This window comes from Doryrhamphus excisus, chromosome 18 (assembly GCF_030265055.1).
Source record: "Doryrhamphus excisus isolate RoL2022-K1 chromosome 18, RoL_Dexc_1.0, whole genome shotgun sequence".
Classification (NCBI taxonomy): domain Eukaryota; kingdom Metazoa; phylum Chordata; class Actinopteri; order Syngnathiformes; family Syngnathidae; genus Doryrhamphus; species Doryrhamphus excisus.
The window spans coordinates 2,649,193-2,666,493 of record NC_080483.1 but is presented as its reverse complement, the minus strand read 5'-3'; the positions used below and the strand labels follow the sequence as shown (position 1 = coordinate 2,666,493).

At 39.7% G+C, this 17,301-nt stretch overlaps 1 protein-coding gene across 2 annotated transcripts; it reads right to left on the bottom strand.

Annotated features, from left to right (window-relative positions):
- Positions 1 to 1,350: 1,350 nt before the first annotated feature.
- Positions 1,351 to 16,635, bottom strand: fbxo42 (F-box protein 42). 2 transcript variants are annotated; one of them, XM_058055660.1, is made up of 10 exons: positions 16,409 to 16,635; positions 10,598 to 10,880; positions 10,411 to 10,527; positions 9,216 to 9,350; positions 6,783 to 6,933; positions 6,582 to 6,704; positions 6,423 to 6,519; positions 4,240 to 4,296; positions 2,959 to 3,075; positions 1,351 to 2,878 (listed from the first exon to the last, which is right to left on the bottom strand). In XM_058055660.1, the coding sequence occupies exons 2-10, from the start codon at positions 10,869 to 10,871 to the stop codon at positions 1,832 to 1,834; spliced, it is 2,118 nt and encodes a 705-aa protein (XP_057911643.1). In that variant the 5' UTR covers positions 10,872 to 10,880; positions 16,409 to 16,635; the 3' UTR covers positions 1,351 to 1,831. The 2 variants fall into 2 exon arrangements, with proteins under 2 accessions (XP_057911643.1, XP_057911644.1); XM_058055661.1 differs by having other exon boundaries at positions 6,582 to 6,692; positions 6,780 to 6,933; positions 16,409 to 16,634.
- Between the last annotated feature and the right edge of the window lie 666 nt (positions 16,636 to 17,301).

The window sequence follows — 17,301 nt, the reverse complement described above, 5'->3', positions numbered from 1 at the left end:
GTCATGCTCAACCCGCCCCACATAGCTGGCCAAACACATGCCTGCAACAGAAGAACCAACTGACATAGCATACACACCTATTCCAACGAAGACACAAGCGTACAAATACATGTATTTAATTGTGTTGTATTCAGATATCTTTTTATTCTATACACACGAGAGAAACCACGAACGCAGTTGGTTCTTCTGTTGCAGGCATGTGTTTGGCCAGCTATGTGGGGCGGGTTGAGCATGACCTGTGAACCAGGAAGTGCGGGAATCGGTGTGTGTGTGCTGCGCTCTGGTGGTGGAAGTGTGAAAAATAAAGTTGACTGGAAGCAGCCGTTCGCCGTGTTCTTTTTTGGTATTGAAATCCTTAAGCAAAGATTGATTTAAGCTGCTTTTGTATCGATATAAGCAGACCAAATTGGCTGGCGGGAGATGAAAAGGGCATCGTAGTAACCGGATTATCATAATAACCGGGTATCGTACTAACGGAACTAATTATATCATAAAAGACTAGAAATTTGCCGGGAAATGAAAATAGTATCGTAATAAGCAGTAATTCGTTATAACCGATATCGATATAACGAGACTTTACTGTATGTATATAGATATATAAAGTTACTGCTACTTAAAAAGCTGTGTGCATTGTTATTATAATTAAGTAGACAACAAATTAAACTACTTTGAATAAAATGATTAAGTCAGTTGACTTAACATATTTTTTTGAGTTACGAGTTTAAGTTTAATTAATTACAATTATTCAGTAAGCATTACTTAAAATGAGCTTTGAGTGACGAGGAAAAGCTAATTTGTGCAATGCAATATTGTTTGTTGGTTCAAAGCAATTTCAAATTAAGTTGTCATAATTAAGAAAGACTAATGGAAATTGTTGCGTTGATTTTTTTTGTTGAGGCTAAACATTTATTTTTTGAGTGCACTATGCTAGGCGGACGTCTAAGCAGCACCTGCTGCTGCTCAGTGACAACAGAAACCTCAGATCAATCACGTGCTTTCACTTTTAAGTCCACAAATACCGGAAAACACTCCCAATGACACCTTGTCACTGGCTAGTTTCAATGTTTTGACTTAGAATAGACTGTAGTCTACCACCAAAACAGTCATTTATTCATTTCTAAAAAAAAAAAAAAAGGTAAAAAAAAAGTTTTTTAAAAATAAAAAAAATGTTTTTAAAAATAAAAAAAATGTTTTTTAAAAATAAAAAAATGTTTTTTAAAAATAAAAAAAATGTTTTTTAAAAATAAAAAAAATTAAAACAATTTAAAAAAAAAATTAAAAAAACAGTTTTACAAGGGACGACCGTTCTTGATTAATTAAAAAAAAAAAACAAGACATGAGGCATCGTATTGTTTTACTATGTTTATAGTATAGTGCCACATCTCTCACAACTTTTAACCACCACTGTGCATAAACACGCATACACACACGCACGCGCGCACACGCACACACAGTTTTTGATGTAAACATTGCAGGCTTTAAGAGTGATACCAAAAGCAAGGTAGTTGTCGTCTGCTTCTGTCGACAGCATCCATTGTCACGAGTCCGTATGAGGATGACAGAATCAGCAGAAATGTTTGTTTTGTTCGTCGGCCAATCAGGAGCCAGTCAATCATGTCCTGTTGGATGAGTTAAAAATCATCTCCTCGCTTGTTTGTTTTTAATATCAAAATGTGGCTAAAAGGTTTATTTTGCCATATGTGGTGGGGGGGGAGGGAGGTTACGAAGCGGAACATCTAATAAAGATCCTTCCTGCGAGAAAAAGGCCTTGTGTGTCAATTCCCTTGTTTGGTCACGGGGCCGAGCACCTTGCGATACCAACCCGGCGCCATTACCTTTTCGCACGGACAAAGTACAAGGCGTTTGTTTTCGGGTAGTACTTCACGTTCTGTTTTTTGTCCATAAGACCGCCAAATATAATGAGCTCCCCGCGGCCCTGCACCACGGTGTGGAGGCTGGTCTCCGGCGGCCCCGGAACCGCAGCCGGAGTCCCGTTGCCGTAAACCCTCCAAGACACGGTGCCGGCGGTTTTGGCGCGGGACACATCTAAGACGTACATCTGCATGGGCTTGCAGTTGAGTGACTGATAAAGAGGTTTACCCACGTTCAGACTCTGGGGAGGATGGTGGCCGAGGCGCCGCGCAATTGGGGGGATGGCGTGTCCGTCGGCGCCCGCGGCCTGCGGCGGACTGGAGGAGGACGACGACGATGACGGGTTCCCGGGGGGGCCCGCTCCTGCTCCGGGAGACGTGCCCTGTGTTTGAAGGGAAGGCGACGATAATGAAGACGGTAAGGATGAAGATGTGTTTTTGACCGCCTCCAGGCCTCGTCGTAAGGCAGCGGGGGACACCGCCCCCGGGGGAGTGCGCGGAGATCCCGCGGGGGGTGTGTGCAGGCCGTTAGTGCTGGGCACTTCAGGGTGGTGAGCGGCTGACGGGGTGGACTCCCAGCCGTAGTCTGTAGAAGCAGGCGGATGGGGGCGAAGGGGTGGAGATGCAGTCTGCGCCGGACTGGTCCGCGGCGAAGGGGAGGAGCCATTCAGTAAGGGCGGATGCAGAGCCAGAGGGGGGCTATCGGGGCATTGTGAGGGAGACGGCTGCGGGGAGAAGGCTGGGCTCCCGTCTCTGGCACCGACTCTGGCCGAAGGTCGGGGTCTCAGAGTGCCCCATCGACCGTTAACGCACGGAGCCTCTTCGACGGCTCCCAGAACGACGCCGGCCGCCCCACTGCGAACGGGAGACTGGGAGCGCAAGGAAGGCGGTTCCGGGCCCAGAGGGGCGGGTATGGCACTTATGGGCGAGGGCCTGGAGTTAAGACTTGGGCTGAGTGGCGCGCGGCCGGATGGCGCCTGGGAAAAGACCACCACGCACTGGCCCACCTTGAGGTCGAGATGAAGACAAGGAGAAGAAAAGCCAGGTGAGATACAGCAGATGTTCATTAGCGTCAAAGCCAACTCACCCGACAAGCTGGGTGGCACCACAGCTCCGGTGCGCCGTGGTCCTCATTTTCCACCTGCAGCTGCTGCCACCTCCAGGTGGGCGCGTCCATGTGAAGCAGCCAGGCATCTTTGAGGAGCTGGTACACCAAACAACCATGATGTAGATCACCGGATATCATAAATACTTTAACAGTTTAAGACCAGTTGACAAATTGCAAGGATGTACATTTTGCACCATTGGATCTTTAGGAGGTTCTAAGTCAGGGGTCTCAAACATGTGGCCCGCAGGACACTATTTTGAGGCCCCCGCCTTGATATGAAAGTTTAATGTTAGTGCGGCCCGCGCAAGTTTGATATGGATGCTGTATGGTATCATGTACCCAGAAAAAATTATTACGTTTGATTAATGTTCATGTTAAAGGTTAAATAACTGTTAATAGTTATCCTCCCTATCCGTGTGGAAGTGGTACGTTTTTGGCTATTTAAGTTGAAAGGAAATAACTTGAAGGCTACCGTTTAGGTCGCTAGCTCTCTAGTTTGCGAGTTAGCATGTGTCTCAAGACCCTGCAGTTGCGCAATATGTTGTAAATAAAAAGAGTATAAATGTGACTATAGTCGTGTTTTGTCATGTCTACAGGGCTCTAATAATGCTTTGTTCATTTTAATCTGAAAAAATAATTTGTCTACCCACCAACTATATGTGGTTTCTTAAGTTTTTATTATTATTATTATATTTATTTATTTATTACTGATTGATTGATTTTCTTTATTCTTGATTTATTTATTTTTCATCTTATTTTGTGTAGAAAAATAAAAAGTAAGATATTTGAGAACAGTGGAATGTTTTATCAGAGCTTTTATTGTAGAAAATCGGAACCAAAGCAAAGTTTATTAATTTTTCTGTTTTTAATAAATGCGTTTTTTTTGGAAAACCTGATGCAGACCCTAGCTCCAGTGGCCCCCAGGTAAATTGAGTTTGAGACCCCTGTTCTAAGTAGATCTTCAAAAATGCTAAAAGAAGAAATTACATATATATATATTTTTTGGAGTAAGCAAAAAAAAAAAAAAAGCTCAAAAAGTGTAAAATATAAATTCTTGGAAATTTTCAAAAGGTCTTAAAATTCATCAGAGTGCATACACAGTAGACCCCAAAATGATCTGTAGCCCAGATCTTATTGGACAGGTTTATGTAAATATGATATTAATGTTATATTTAAGACATTGGCCTTTTGTAACGTTCTTGGGTCATTTCCAGGTATAAATGCCAAAAATGGCGACAATGAAAAGTACGAGTTACTTACAGCATTTGGGCCTCCACACCCTCCCAAGATGAGTAACGTCTGATCATCAATCACAATCTGGCGGGAAAATATGACGAAATGTTAATTAACTTTTGGTTCTGTGTCCGTCCCTGGTTTGGCAAAAATATGTTTACTTTTTTTTTTACTTTTTTTTTTTTTTTTTTTTAAATCAGAGGTAAAGCATCTTTGTTTGAAGAATTTGAAGAACTGAGACAAGAGCAGAGAAATTCCAAAACCAATTATTCCCCTCATTTATTGTTTCCGAGTCAATTTCCACAAAGCAGGATTCAATATTATATCTAAATATATATATTAAGTCTGTAAAAAATACTGCATTAACAGTGGTAACTAACTTATTAAGTTAATTTTTTAGTGTAATTAATTTTTAATTAATTAATCTTGTTTAAATCACAATTCATGTAAACCGGAAAACACAATATTTTTGATAATACTTAAACTTTTGTACAAAAGACTGGTTTACGAGTGTCCATTTTTTTTTATTGTGATGCAGGTACATTTTTATTACACTTTTATTAAAGAGGCAAGTAAAAAATGCAACTTTATCAGAATTCAGCAAGGTTGTAGTAAAATTGTAAAATTGACGGATTTTTATTACACTTTTAATTAGTGTACTTTTAAGAGGCAACTAAGGGTAAAAAAAGGGTAAAAAAAATGCAACTTCATCAGAATTTAAGATGTCCTCAGCAAGGATTGGTGGGTGGAATACATTAAAAGAGTTCGCGGGAACCACAAAATCCAAAGAAATGGATAGGTGCAGATACTGGAAGAACTAGAACGCTTTCTGTGCTAGCTGCTGAAAAGGAGTCCACAACGCTAGAATCATTTTAACCTTCCTCTTGTTTTACATTTTAATGCATAAAAAGAATCATATAATATTTGTTTATTGCATTAAGGATTTTTGACTTTGTCAGGAAACTCTATTTCAACAAAATAAAACAAAAAAAAATAATTTTTACTACATTTTAAAATGGTCTGGTTGAAATTATGACTGTATTATTAGGGTCGGTTTCGACACGGTTATAATAATATGACTATAAAACAATATTTTGAGCCAAAACTGAAATCATAAGTGTACAATTAGCCAACACAATGACAACCAGCTCCTCTTCTCATCATGGAAGCTTCAGGGGATTCTCATTTTGACCGCTTTTCCAGTATACCAGCAGAAAAACAATGTCCAGACATGTGAGGTGAATTCACTCATTTGATTGGCTGATTTCATATTTACAATTTGGATCATGGAAAGAATGGCAAGAAGTACAGTGAACCAAGATCTGGACCTGTTCTGCTTTTTGATTTCGCTTTATACTAAAGTTCTGTAACTGAAAACAATAACTTTTTCTACCTTTTCTACCATTTAAACCTGCAATAAATGCTTGTTTTGGCGCTTGTCTCATCAAACAATTACTGACATCTAGTGGCCAATACACAAGACTACAACCTTAACCAGCCCCTTCATTGCTACAGTAAACCTCGGATATATCGGACTCGGATATATATATAAATATGTTATGCTATTGTCTCAGTGAGATTAAAAAATAAAAGTGAGAGAAAAAACAAAAATATTCTTTAAAATACCTCAAATTAAATACAGTAAACCTCGGATATATCGGACTCGGATATATCGGAAATTCGCTCACAACGGACAGATAAAAAAGAACCGATTTTTCTGTAATGCATTTCCAATAAAAATTCATTGCATATATCGGATTTTTTATAACGGATTTCGCCTATTTCGGAAAAAATCTCCAGTCCCGTTCCAATGCATTTCCATGAAATTTCCCTCGCATATATCGGATGGCCGCATCGTGGCGCTCCGATTCGCCGAATCGTGACAGGCCGCTATACGACGTCATTTGCAGCGTTTGCAGCGTTGCCTGCGCGTCCAGGTACATTGGAAACATAGTCAAGGAAGTGCCTTTTTATAACGGATAAAATCCCATTTACGCATATACCGGATATAAATCCCATATATGCGTAAAACTGACATTTTCCGGTATACGCATATAACGGATTTCGCTTATATCGGACAAAACCAGTGGGAACAATTGAATCCGATATATCCGAGGTTTACTGTTGTTGCATATTTACCATGCAAAGGCCAAACTAGGCCACAGTATTTTGTTTATCGTGTGTCCCCTAAAATAATTCATTTTAATTACCTGTGACTGGCCACCTCGTGGGTGTGGGGAGGGGCCAGATATGGCTGGTTTAGACCAGGACCACTGTTCCAGATCCAGAACCCAGACCTCATTACTCCTAAAGAACAAGAAAAGCTTGTGTGAGATGTTGATTACGTGCACAAGGTAAGAAGTGCGTACATTTGCCGTGCTCCCAACGAGCCCCCGAAGACCACCATGACGTTTCCAATGACCGATGAGGAGTGGCCTGCCATGGGCGGCGGCCCGTGCGTGGTTACTATGCAGTTCCACCTAGGACAGCAGCAATGCGGATAAACAAAAGGATAAATGTCAAATGATGCTTCATTTCCACAGGTTTCACTTTCACTTCAAGCTCACCAGTTCTTTGACGGAGAGTAGGTGTGGATTTCGTCGAAAAATCGTTCCGGTTGGTGCAGCGGGTACGGACTGGGGCGGGTCCAGCCCCCAAACAGGACTAGCAGATCTTTGTGCATCACTAGGGTTGCTCCAGCTTTAGGGGATGGATAAGAGCCTGTCGAAAAAAAAAAGAGAATCCTTCCAAGTTTATTCAGATTTTAATCGAAAACAGGTGTCTCAAACACGCGGCCCGCGGGCCAAATGTGGCACGCAGGACACTAGTTTGAGGCCCCCGCCTTGATGTGAAAGTTTAATTTGGATGCTGTATGGTATCATGTACCCAGAAAAAATTATTACGTTTGATTCATGTTCATGTTAAAGGTTAAATAACTGTTAATAGTTATCCTCCCTATCCGTGTGGAAGTGGTAAGTTTTTGGCTATTTAAGTTGAAAAGGAAATAACTTGGAGGCTACCGTTTAGGTCGCTAGCTCTCTAGTTTGCGAGTTAGCATGTGTCTCAAGACCAGGGGTCTCAAACACGTGGCCACCAGTTTGAGGCCCCTGCCTTGATATGAAAGTTTAATGTTAATGCGGCCCGCGCAAGTTTGATATGGATGCTGTATGGTATCATGTACCCAGAAAAAATTATTACGTTTGATTCATGTTCATGTTAAAGGTTAAATAACTGTTAATAGTTATCCTCCCTATCCGTGTGGAAGTGGTAAGTTTTTGGCTTTTTAAGTTGAAAGGAAATAACTTGAAGGCTACCGTTTAGGTCGCTAGCTCTCTAGTTTGCGAGTTAGCATGTGTCTCAAGACCCTGCAGTTGCGCAATATGTTGTAAATAAAAAGAGTATAAATGTGACTATAGTCGTGTTTTGTCATGTCTACAGGGCTCTAATAATGCTTTGTTCATTTTAATCTGAAAAAAATCATTTGTCTACCAAAGCAAAGTTTATTCATTTTTCTGTTTTTAATAAATGCGTTTTTTTTGGAAAACCTGATGCGGCCCAGTCTCACCCAGACCCTAGCTCCAGTGGCCCCCAGGTAAATTGAGTTTGAGACCCCTGATCTAAAAGAACCAAAGCCCAGCATAGACAACAGCAGTGGATGGGAGATAGCTGTGTAATACAAGGCCATGATGTTTCACCCCAGTTTACCGACATTGAAAAACATCACATGAATTTCAGCTTAATGATCCTAAAATAGCTGACAATAATGCATGTGTCACACTTAAGAGCCAAAGCCACAAGGCCTGGCCCGTGATTCTGACTATCACTCAAAACATCCACGCATACAATAAATACAATCAAATAAATTAATACATAAACAAGAATAAAGGAAATAGAAGTGGAAAACACTGTAGTTGTAGTCATACGACTCAAATGTGATTACAGTAAACCTCGGATATATCGGATTCAATTGTTCCCACTGGTTTTGTCCGATATAAGCGAAATCCGTTATATGCGTATACCGGAAAATGTCCGTTTTACGCATATATGGGATTTATATCCGGTATATGCGTAAATGGGATTTTATCCGTTATAAAAAGGCACTTCCTTGACTATGTTTCCAATGTACCTGGACGCGCAGGCAACGCTGCAAATGACGTCGTATAGCGGCCTGTCACGATTCGGCGAATCGGAGCGCCACGATGCGGCCATCCGATATATGCGAGGGAAATTTCATGGAAATGCATTGGAACGGGACTGGAGATTTTGTCCGAAATCGGCGAAATCCGTTATAAAAAATCCGATATATGCAATGAATTTTTATTGGAAATGCATTACAGAAAAATCGGTTCTTTTTTATCTGTCCGTTGTGAGCGAATTTCCGATATATCCGAGTCCGATATATCCGAGGTTTACTGTATTTAATTTGAGGTATTTTAAAGAATATTTTTGTTTTTTCTCTCACTTTTATTTTTTAATCTCACTGAGACAATACCATAACATATTTATGTGGTTTCTTAAGTTTTTATTATTTTATTATTTGCCCTTTTATTATTATTATATTTATTTATTACAGATTGATTTTCTTTATTCTTGATTTGTTTATTTATTTTTCATCTTATTTTGTGTAGAAAAATAAAAATTAAGATATTTGAGAACAGTGGAATGTTTTATCAGAGCTTTTATTGTAGAAAATTGGAACCAAAGCGAAGTTTTTTGTTTTGTTGAACTTTTTTGTTTTTAATAAATGCATTTTTTGGGGGGGAAAATCGGATGCGGCCCAGTCTCACCCAGACCCGAGCTCCAGTGGCCCCCCAAGTAAATTGAGTTTAAGACCCCTGCTTTAAAATGTCAGTAATAAAATATCTATTTCATCATGTCAAATCAGGTCTGAGAGCCACATCAAGCCGGTGAGCCATAGGGTCCCTACCCCTGCTCCAGAGTGAAATAAAAAATATTTGTAAAAAAATCTGTGATTTCAGTATCCGCACCTGAGGTAGTCATACCTGAGGCTAGAGGGCGGATCCACTCTTTGCTGTTCAGGTCTAGTCTCCATAAATCGTTGAAGGCAGCATTGCAGCTACTCTGGGTGCAACCCCCAAACACGTACATGGACTGGTTGGAATCGTAATAACAAGCACCTGCAGAAAGACAGAACAGTGAAAAACATTGTTTAACTTAACTAACTTAACTAGCTCTCTAGTTTGCGAGTTAGCATGTGTCTCAAGACCCTGCAGTTGCGCAATATGTTGTAAATAAAAAGAGTATAAATGTGACTATAGTCGTGTTTTGTCATGTCTACAGGGCTCTAATAATGCTTTGTTCATTTTAATCTGAAAAAAATCATTTGTCTACCCACCAACTATATGTGCTTTCTTAAGTTTTTATTATTTGCCGTTTTATTATTATTATATTTATTACTGATTTTCTTTATTCTTGATTTATTTTTCATCTTATTTTGTGCAGAAAAATAAAAAGTAAGATATTTGAGAACAGTGGAATGTTTTATCAGAGCTTTTATTGTAGAAAATTGGAACCAAAGCGAATTTTTTTTGTTTTTAGTAAATGCGTTTTTTGGGTTTTTTTTGCGGCCCAGTCTCACCCAGACCCAAGCTCCAGTGGCCCCCAAGTAAATTGAGTTTGAGACACCTGATTTAGAATAATAATTTCTGGTCACCTCGCTAACCGTCTCAAGTCCCTGCAAAGTAAGAGTTGCTATGTGATGCAAACAAAGAAAATAGGAGTGTAAAGGTGACTATTGTGGTGTCATTTCATGTCTACACGGTTCCATTAATGTTAAAAAACATATTTAGGAAGTCATCAACAGGTTTTTTATAACAAAAAAAATATTCCATTGATTAACATTGAAATCCTACATCATGGAAATTTGTTTATTGTGGTTATTGTGTACCGCTATAAAAACGAGAGATGACTGTAGATTGAATCAACAATCTGAAGTGGTTAACTTATTTTTTAACACAATGTTAAAATGCCCGTACAGCTGATAAAGGTTGTGATAAGTTTACCCTGGAACTGATTCATTGGCCGTACATTAATTAGACAAATCAGGTCAAGCGGATCCCCAGAAAGGAATGCGCTTGACCTTTTCACTGTCTTGACAATGGCGACGCTGGGAGCTGTGACGCTTTCTAAATGGACGCCGAGCGATGAACAACTCGTTTGTCACGCGCGTATACTGACTGTGTGAAAAGCGCTGAGTGATGGGAGTTCCGGGATACGGGTACGTCCGACTTTCCCATTGGATGTTTCCCTCCTGGACGGCCCTCAAGAAGCCATGGTAGCACTGATAGGCAACACCTGGTGAAAGGGGAACACCTCCACGGTTAAAAGCATACATCCAAATCTGATATCATGTACAGTATGTTACCTTTAATGAGGCGATACCACTGCTTGCACACCAGCGCAGCCGTCTTGTGCTCCTGGTAAGGTGACAGAAATGACAGAATGTACTCCAGAACTTCCTCTGGGAGCTCCGCCATGGTTCTCCCTCCAGCTTTGGCACAAGTGTCCATGTTCAATTCTCCTCCGTAGGACCCCATCTTTGCCTCGGCCGCTTCTGTTATTCCAGCAGGATCGGTGGCATTGTCTTCTGTATCCATGGCAACAAAACATCCATCATCATGGTCAGTTGTATGGGACATTATTGTTATCTGTCGGGACAAGAGACACAAGAGTCATACAGTGGAAGACACTTATATCGACGTTGATGTTGTTGTAGCCGAAACCGAATCCAAAGCAAATCATTGCTTGTGACTTGGGCCGCGTTACATAAGAACAATGGGCCGTAATAAAGGATTTCTCAACCCGGATTCTTCACATTTCTTATGATATTGTAGCAACGGGAGTACAGTCTTGCCTCATTTTTCTCAAAAATCTATTCATAAATGATTACCGTTTTGTGGTTGGCGAGGCGTAGTATTAGTCGAAAAAATATTAAAACACAAAGGCATGTAGTATTCCGGCCACTGAGCATCAGTAATGTTCCATTATTGAGACATAAATAAAATATTAAAATATTACCATCACACTGCATACAGTCAAGCCATGGCATGTACGACACATTCTCCTCCCATTCTGTGGGGAAGTGGTATTTTTTCTGGCTTCTGTGCCCTTCTTCTTTACTACATTTAGAATACAGTAAATAAATTGAAGGCTACCTAGTTAGCTCGCTAGCTTGCTAATGGCTGTCTTGTGTCCCTGCAGTGATTACGTAACCTGTGCATCACATGTGGTGTACACAAAGAATAACAACAGTGTAAAAGGTATAAGGGTGTTATTTTATGTCTACGTGGTTTTAATGATGGGAATTGTTGTACTTAGAAAGGCAAACAGGTTTTCTAGGTTCTAACCACAAAAATGTTCCATTTATTAATACTGAATCCGACTTTGCAAAAATTCATTTATCGCGGTTGGGTCTGAAACCAATCAACCGAGATAAACAAGTTGTCATTCAAGTGTTGGGTAATATAAGGTTATGCTGTTAGCCTGCTGGTAACTTAAAGAAAACTTACATTTTCTTTGGAATTTTGCCCATCATGCGCAATCCTTATCATGAATCCTACTTTGCAAAAATTCACTTATCGCGGTTGGGTCTGAAACCAATCAACCGAGATAAACAAGGAGTGACCGTGTTGTCATTCAAGTGTTGGGTAATAGGGGGTTATGCTGTTAGCCTGCTGGTAACTTAAAGAAAACTTACTTTTTCTTTGGAATTTTGCCCATCATGTGCAATCCTTATACCGAATCCTACTTTGCAAAAATTCACTTATCGCGGTTGGGTCTGAAACCAATCAACCGAAATAAACAAGGAGTGACCGTGTTGTCATTCAAGTGTTGGGTAATAGGGGGTTATGCTGTTAGCCTGCTGGTAACTTAAAGAAAACTTACTTTTTCTTTGGAATTTTGCCCATCATGCGCAATACTTATACCGAATCCTACTTTGCAAAAATTCACTTATCGCGGTTGGGTCAGAAACCAATAAACCGAGATAAACAAGGAGTGAACAAGGAGTGACCGTGTTGTCATTCAAGTGTTGGGTAATAGGGGGTTATGCTGTTAGCCTGCTGGTAACTTAAAGAAAACTTACTTTTTCTTTGGAATTTTGCCCATCATGCGCAATCCTTATACCGAATCCTACTTTGCAAAAATTCACTTATCGCGGTTGGGTCAGAAACCAATAAACCGAGATAAACAAGGAGTGACCGTGTTGTCATTCAAGTGTTGGGTAATAGGGGGTTATGCTGTTAGCCTGCTGGTAACTTAAAGAAAACATACTTTTTCTTTGGAATTTTGCCCATCATGCACAATCCTTATACTGAATCCTACTTTGCAAAAATTCACTTATCGCGGTTGGGTCTGAAACCAATCAACCGAGATAAACAAGTTGTCATTCAAGTGTGGGGTAATAGGGGGTTATGCTGTTAGCCTGCTGGTAACTTAAAGAAAACATCCTTTTTCTTTGGAATTTTGCCCATCATGCGCAATCCTTATACCGAATCCTACTTTGCAAAAATTCACTTATCGCGGTTGGGTCTGAAACCAATCAACCGAGATAAACAAGTTGTCATTCAAGTGTTGGGTAATAGAAGGTTATGCTGTTAGCCTGCTGGTAACTTAAAGAAAACTTACTTTTTCTTTGGAATTTTGCCCATCATGCGCAATCCTTATACTGAAGAACTACTTTGCAAAAATTCACTTATCGTGGTTGGGTCTGAAACCAATCAACCGAGATAAACAAGGAGTGACCGTGTTGTCATTCAAGTGTTGGGTAATAGGGGGTTATGCTGTTAGCCTGCTGGTAACTTAAAGAAAACATACTTTTTCTTTGGAATTTTGCCCATCATGCGCAATCCTTATACCGAATCCTACTTTGCAAAAATTCACTTATCGCGGTTGGGTCTGAAACCAATCAACCGAGATAAACAAGGAGTGACCGTGTTGTCATTTAAGTGTTGGGTAATAGGGGGTTATGCTGTTAGCCTGCTGGTAACTTAAAGAAAACGTACTTTTTCTTTGGAATTTTGCCCATCATGCACAATCCTTATACTGAATCCTACTTTGCAAAAATTCACTTATCGCGGTTGGGTCAGAAACCAATAAACCGAGATAAACAAGGAGTGACCGTGTTGTCATTCAAGTGTTGGGTAATATAAGGTTATGCTGTTAGCCTGCTGGTAACTTAAAGAAAACTTACTTTTTCTTTGGAATTTTGCCCATCATGCGCAATACTTATACCGAATCCTACTTTGCAAAAATTCACTTATCGTGGTTGGGTCTGAAACCAATCAACCGAAATAAACAAAGAGTGACCGTGTTGTCATTCAAGTGTTGGGTAATAGGGGGTTATGCTGTTAGCCTGCTGGTAACTTAAAGAAAACTTACTTTTTCTTGGGAATTTTGCCCATCATGCGCAATCCTTATACTGAAGAACTACTTTACTGACGGAGTGACACCTCACCACATCACAATGGCTAGCTAATGGTTGACTAGCGTGTTGTGTTGTGTTGTTGTTGTTTGTTGTTGAGTTTGTATAGCGTTCCTTACAATGTTACCATGTCAAATCTTTGATCTTTGTTGATCGTCTGGGAAGGAAGTGCTGCTGATGACCAAAGTACAGCAAAATACTGCAAGTATTGCATGTTATATCATAAATGTACCAACATTGTCAAAGTATAACTATAAAACCTTGTTGGATGGTTTTTGTAGGTGGAATTGATGTGTCCCATTATGTGCATGAATTAGCTACCTCTTTTTAGCTGTTTTTATATCTTTAGAAAACTATGTTCATACCCAAGAAGAGGAGTTGCCTAGCCGAGTTAGCTGCATTGACATGTAAGATTACTGTAAATGTAAATAGCTTGCCGTACATTATCCAGTGTTGTTTTGTAGATGCCAATAAAAGGCTGATTTGTGCACAGTCATGCTGTCTTGTTGACATTCTGCTGACATTACAATATTTGATGCGCTATCGGAGATGCTGCACTAATTTTCTTGTATATCCAGAGCACACTGGCAATGCATGTGTACATGTGCAATCTAAAAAAAAAAATTATACAGTAGAACCTTGGTTCCACTTGATTGATATGGATGGAATCCCCATCAAAAGTCCTTGATCTCAGTGAGCTTCTGCTTGGCTTCGGACATTTCGGCCAGGATCATGGCCCTGAAGATTGGTATTACGCAAGCCGACAATAGCTTGTGACATGGTTACTGAATCAATTTTTCCCATAAGAAATAATGTAAATCCAATTAATCTGTTCCAGCAAGCCAAAAAATGTTAACACAAAATACGTGTTAATAGTTTTACAAATGGAAATGCATATAAACACATTTAAATGATGAACAAAGACAAATTAACATTAACGAGATCAATGCGGACACCACCTTCCTGTTTTGCCATGACTATAACCCAAAATAGAGCCAAAAAAGTTATCAAGCTTGTAATAAAGAAGGTGAGAAACACTATTGAAAATAACTTGGGGCCAAACAGGAAGGTTATGTCCCGTGTTGATCTTGCTGCCACACTGTCTAAGGAACATCTTCAATGAAGGTAAATGTAACCTTAAATGTTCATTTAGCCCTTTCATATGTCATATGTCGTAAAATAATAATTATTATATTATTATTATGCAAAATATGCAAATATAACAATATTATTATATATAATTAACATAATAATTAGCATTAATATAATAAATATAATAATCATAATAATAATATAATAATTATTATTTTAATTTTTATTATTATTATGTGCTTGTGTCTCTTTTTTCAGGAGCACTTTGTAAACAACAGACCATGTCAAACAACGAAATTGATAAAACCATCAAAAGGTTGGCTCAGGCCATGATGCCAGGTTGTATGTTGAGTTTAAATTAAATACATTTTAAAGATTTGGCGGGCCGTATTCAAACACTTGGCGGGCCGGATGTGGCCCCCGGGCCGTAGTTTGCCCACCACTGGTATAGAACAATGTCGAGTGCATTATTGAATATTTACTCAGAGTCACTATTGCAAGAGTGCGTTATGAAAATAATAAATGTTGACTTTTAATGCAGTTCGGTGCAGGATCGGATATATCGATAGTCCGGTTATATCGATATTTTTTCAGACTCCCGAGAATATCGATATAATGAGACTTTACTGTAGGGTGTTGTTGACGTTTGTTTTGTTTTTTTAATCCAGAAGGCTTTAGATGTGCAATACTATGTGTGTCCTATTACGTGCAATCTTAGCTGCGCCTTTTCGGCTGTTTTTATATGTTTACAATGCACAGAAATGACAAAAAGAAACATATTCATGTCTCACAGTGATTGTGGAAAATGGGAAAAACACCAAAAGTGCCTTTCAGCCAGTTCAATTGAATTTGGATGCATATGTGAACTGAATTGACCATATAATACATGCAATAAAAAATATCAACAAAGAGTGAATGAACACAGCCTGCTGCAGCATCATTGCAGCCAGCACTGCTGCAACCACTGCGACCCATTTAAGGTTTATATTATTCCACTGCAATGGCAATGTCGAATGTTTATTACACCGCTGTATTGAATGACTACAAACACTGCAACCATTTTGGACCTCGGAGTACCTTTCTTTCTGAGCCCTCCGGCGGACGTCTTAATTGTTTTCATTGTTCGAAACGCCCTTTCTTCTCTTCCATATCCATTCCACTATATCGTTAGCCGCACTAGCTTAGCCATCATCATAACGGAAACGTTGCAGTGCTTCAGGTATTCATCAAATAAAGACGAGTGGTTAGCACAATCGGGTAATGTTGTGGGTTTGTTGTTACTCACAAAACAGTGTGACAAAAAGCGGCGTTTAATGACGTTTTTTTTTTTAAAACGCCCGAGCCTCACAAGTGTTATGCTAATGTTGGTGGCTAGCCTGACACGAGCATTTCAGCTCACACACGGGAATATATTTACAGTGCACAAAACGTTATGGATTAGAAATATTGTTTTAAAATTTTGTTAATAAAGCGATGGTGTAACCACTCAAAAGTATCAATGACATGGCCATCGATGCCCATCGAGAGTGTAAACAGATGCTCACGTCCTTCCTCTCTTCCTGGCTGGTTGCTAATCTGGGCTAACGCTAGCTTCTAATTAGCTCGCATATATTTAGCCGAGCTTTCACGGAATGACGTTGACACTTTCGGTGTCTTTTTTACCGTCGGAGCGTCGACAGATCCGCCGTTTAAGACGTTGCTCCCCCGTGGCTGCGTGTTCAAGGTCCGCTCGTCCACGGTTATCAGCTCCGGTGGGTTCTCAGCAGCCGCCGAGCAGTCGCCATCTTGCGCTCTGCAAATGCGCGTCCCTCCGCAGCACAGCGACGACTCCTCAAGCGGCAGACGCGGCAGCCAGGCGGGTGTGGGTGGGTGTTTAGGTAGTCAGTGGGCCGGTCCTATCACTGGAAGGGTGGGTCCTCCTTTGCCTGGGACCTCCCGTGGGGGGGATGTGTGAATGTCACCCTTTTCATTCTTTAGAAAATTGATGCTAAACACTGCATTTTGTCATTTGTGTTTATTGATGTGGTGTACTCCGTTTACATTTACAACAGTAATATGCTTTATTAATTTAGAAACTCAGCAAAGAACATTTAAAATATTACTCAAGCTCATAATAGCCCAAATGCTGACACTACCGTTGATATCGACACTATTCAGTATTGGATCCATCCGCCTAACAGTACTTTGAGAGAGGTGGGCGATACTTCAAATTTTGGTATCGATGCGATATCAAGCAAATGCTGGGTAACTTTTCCATAATTTACAACGGACTATTAGACCCACAATGGAATAAATGTATACATCTGAGGAAAAAAAGTTGTAATATTCAGAGAATAAAGTCGTAATATTCTGAGAATAAATTCATACATTTGTGAGAATAAAATTGTAATATTACGAGAATAAACTCACAATACTACAAGAATAATGCCGTATTTTTACCAGAAAAATAGTTGTAAATTTATGAGAATGAAGTCGTAATTTTATGTGAAAAAGTTGTAATATTATGAGAATAAAGTCGTAATATTATGAGAATAAATTCATACATTTACAAGAAT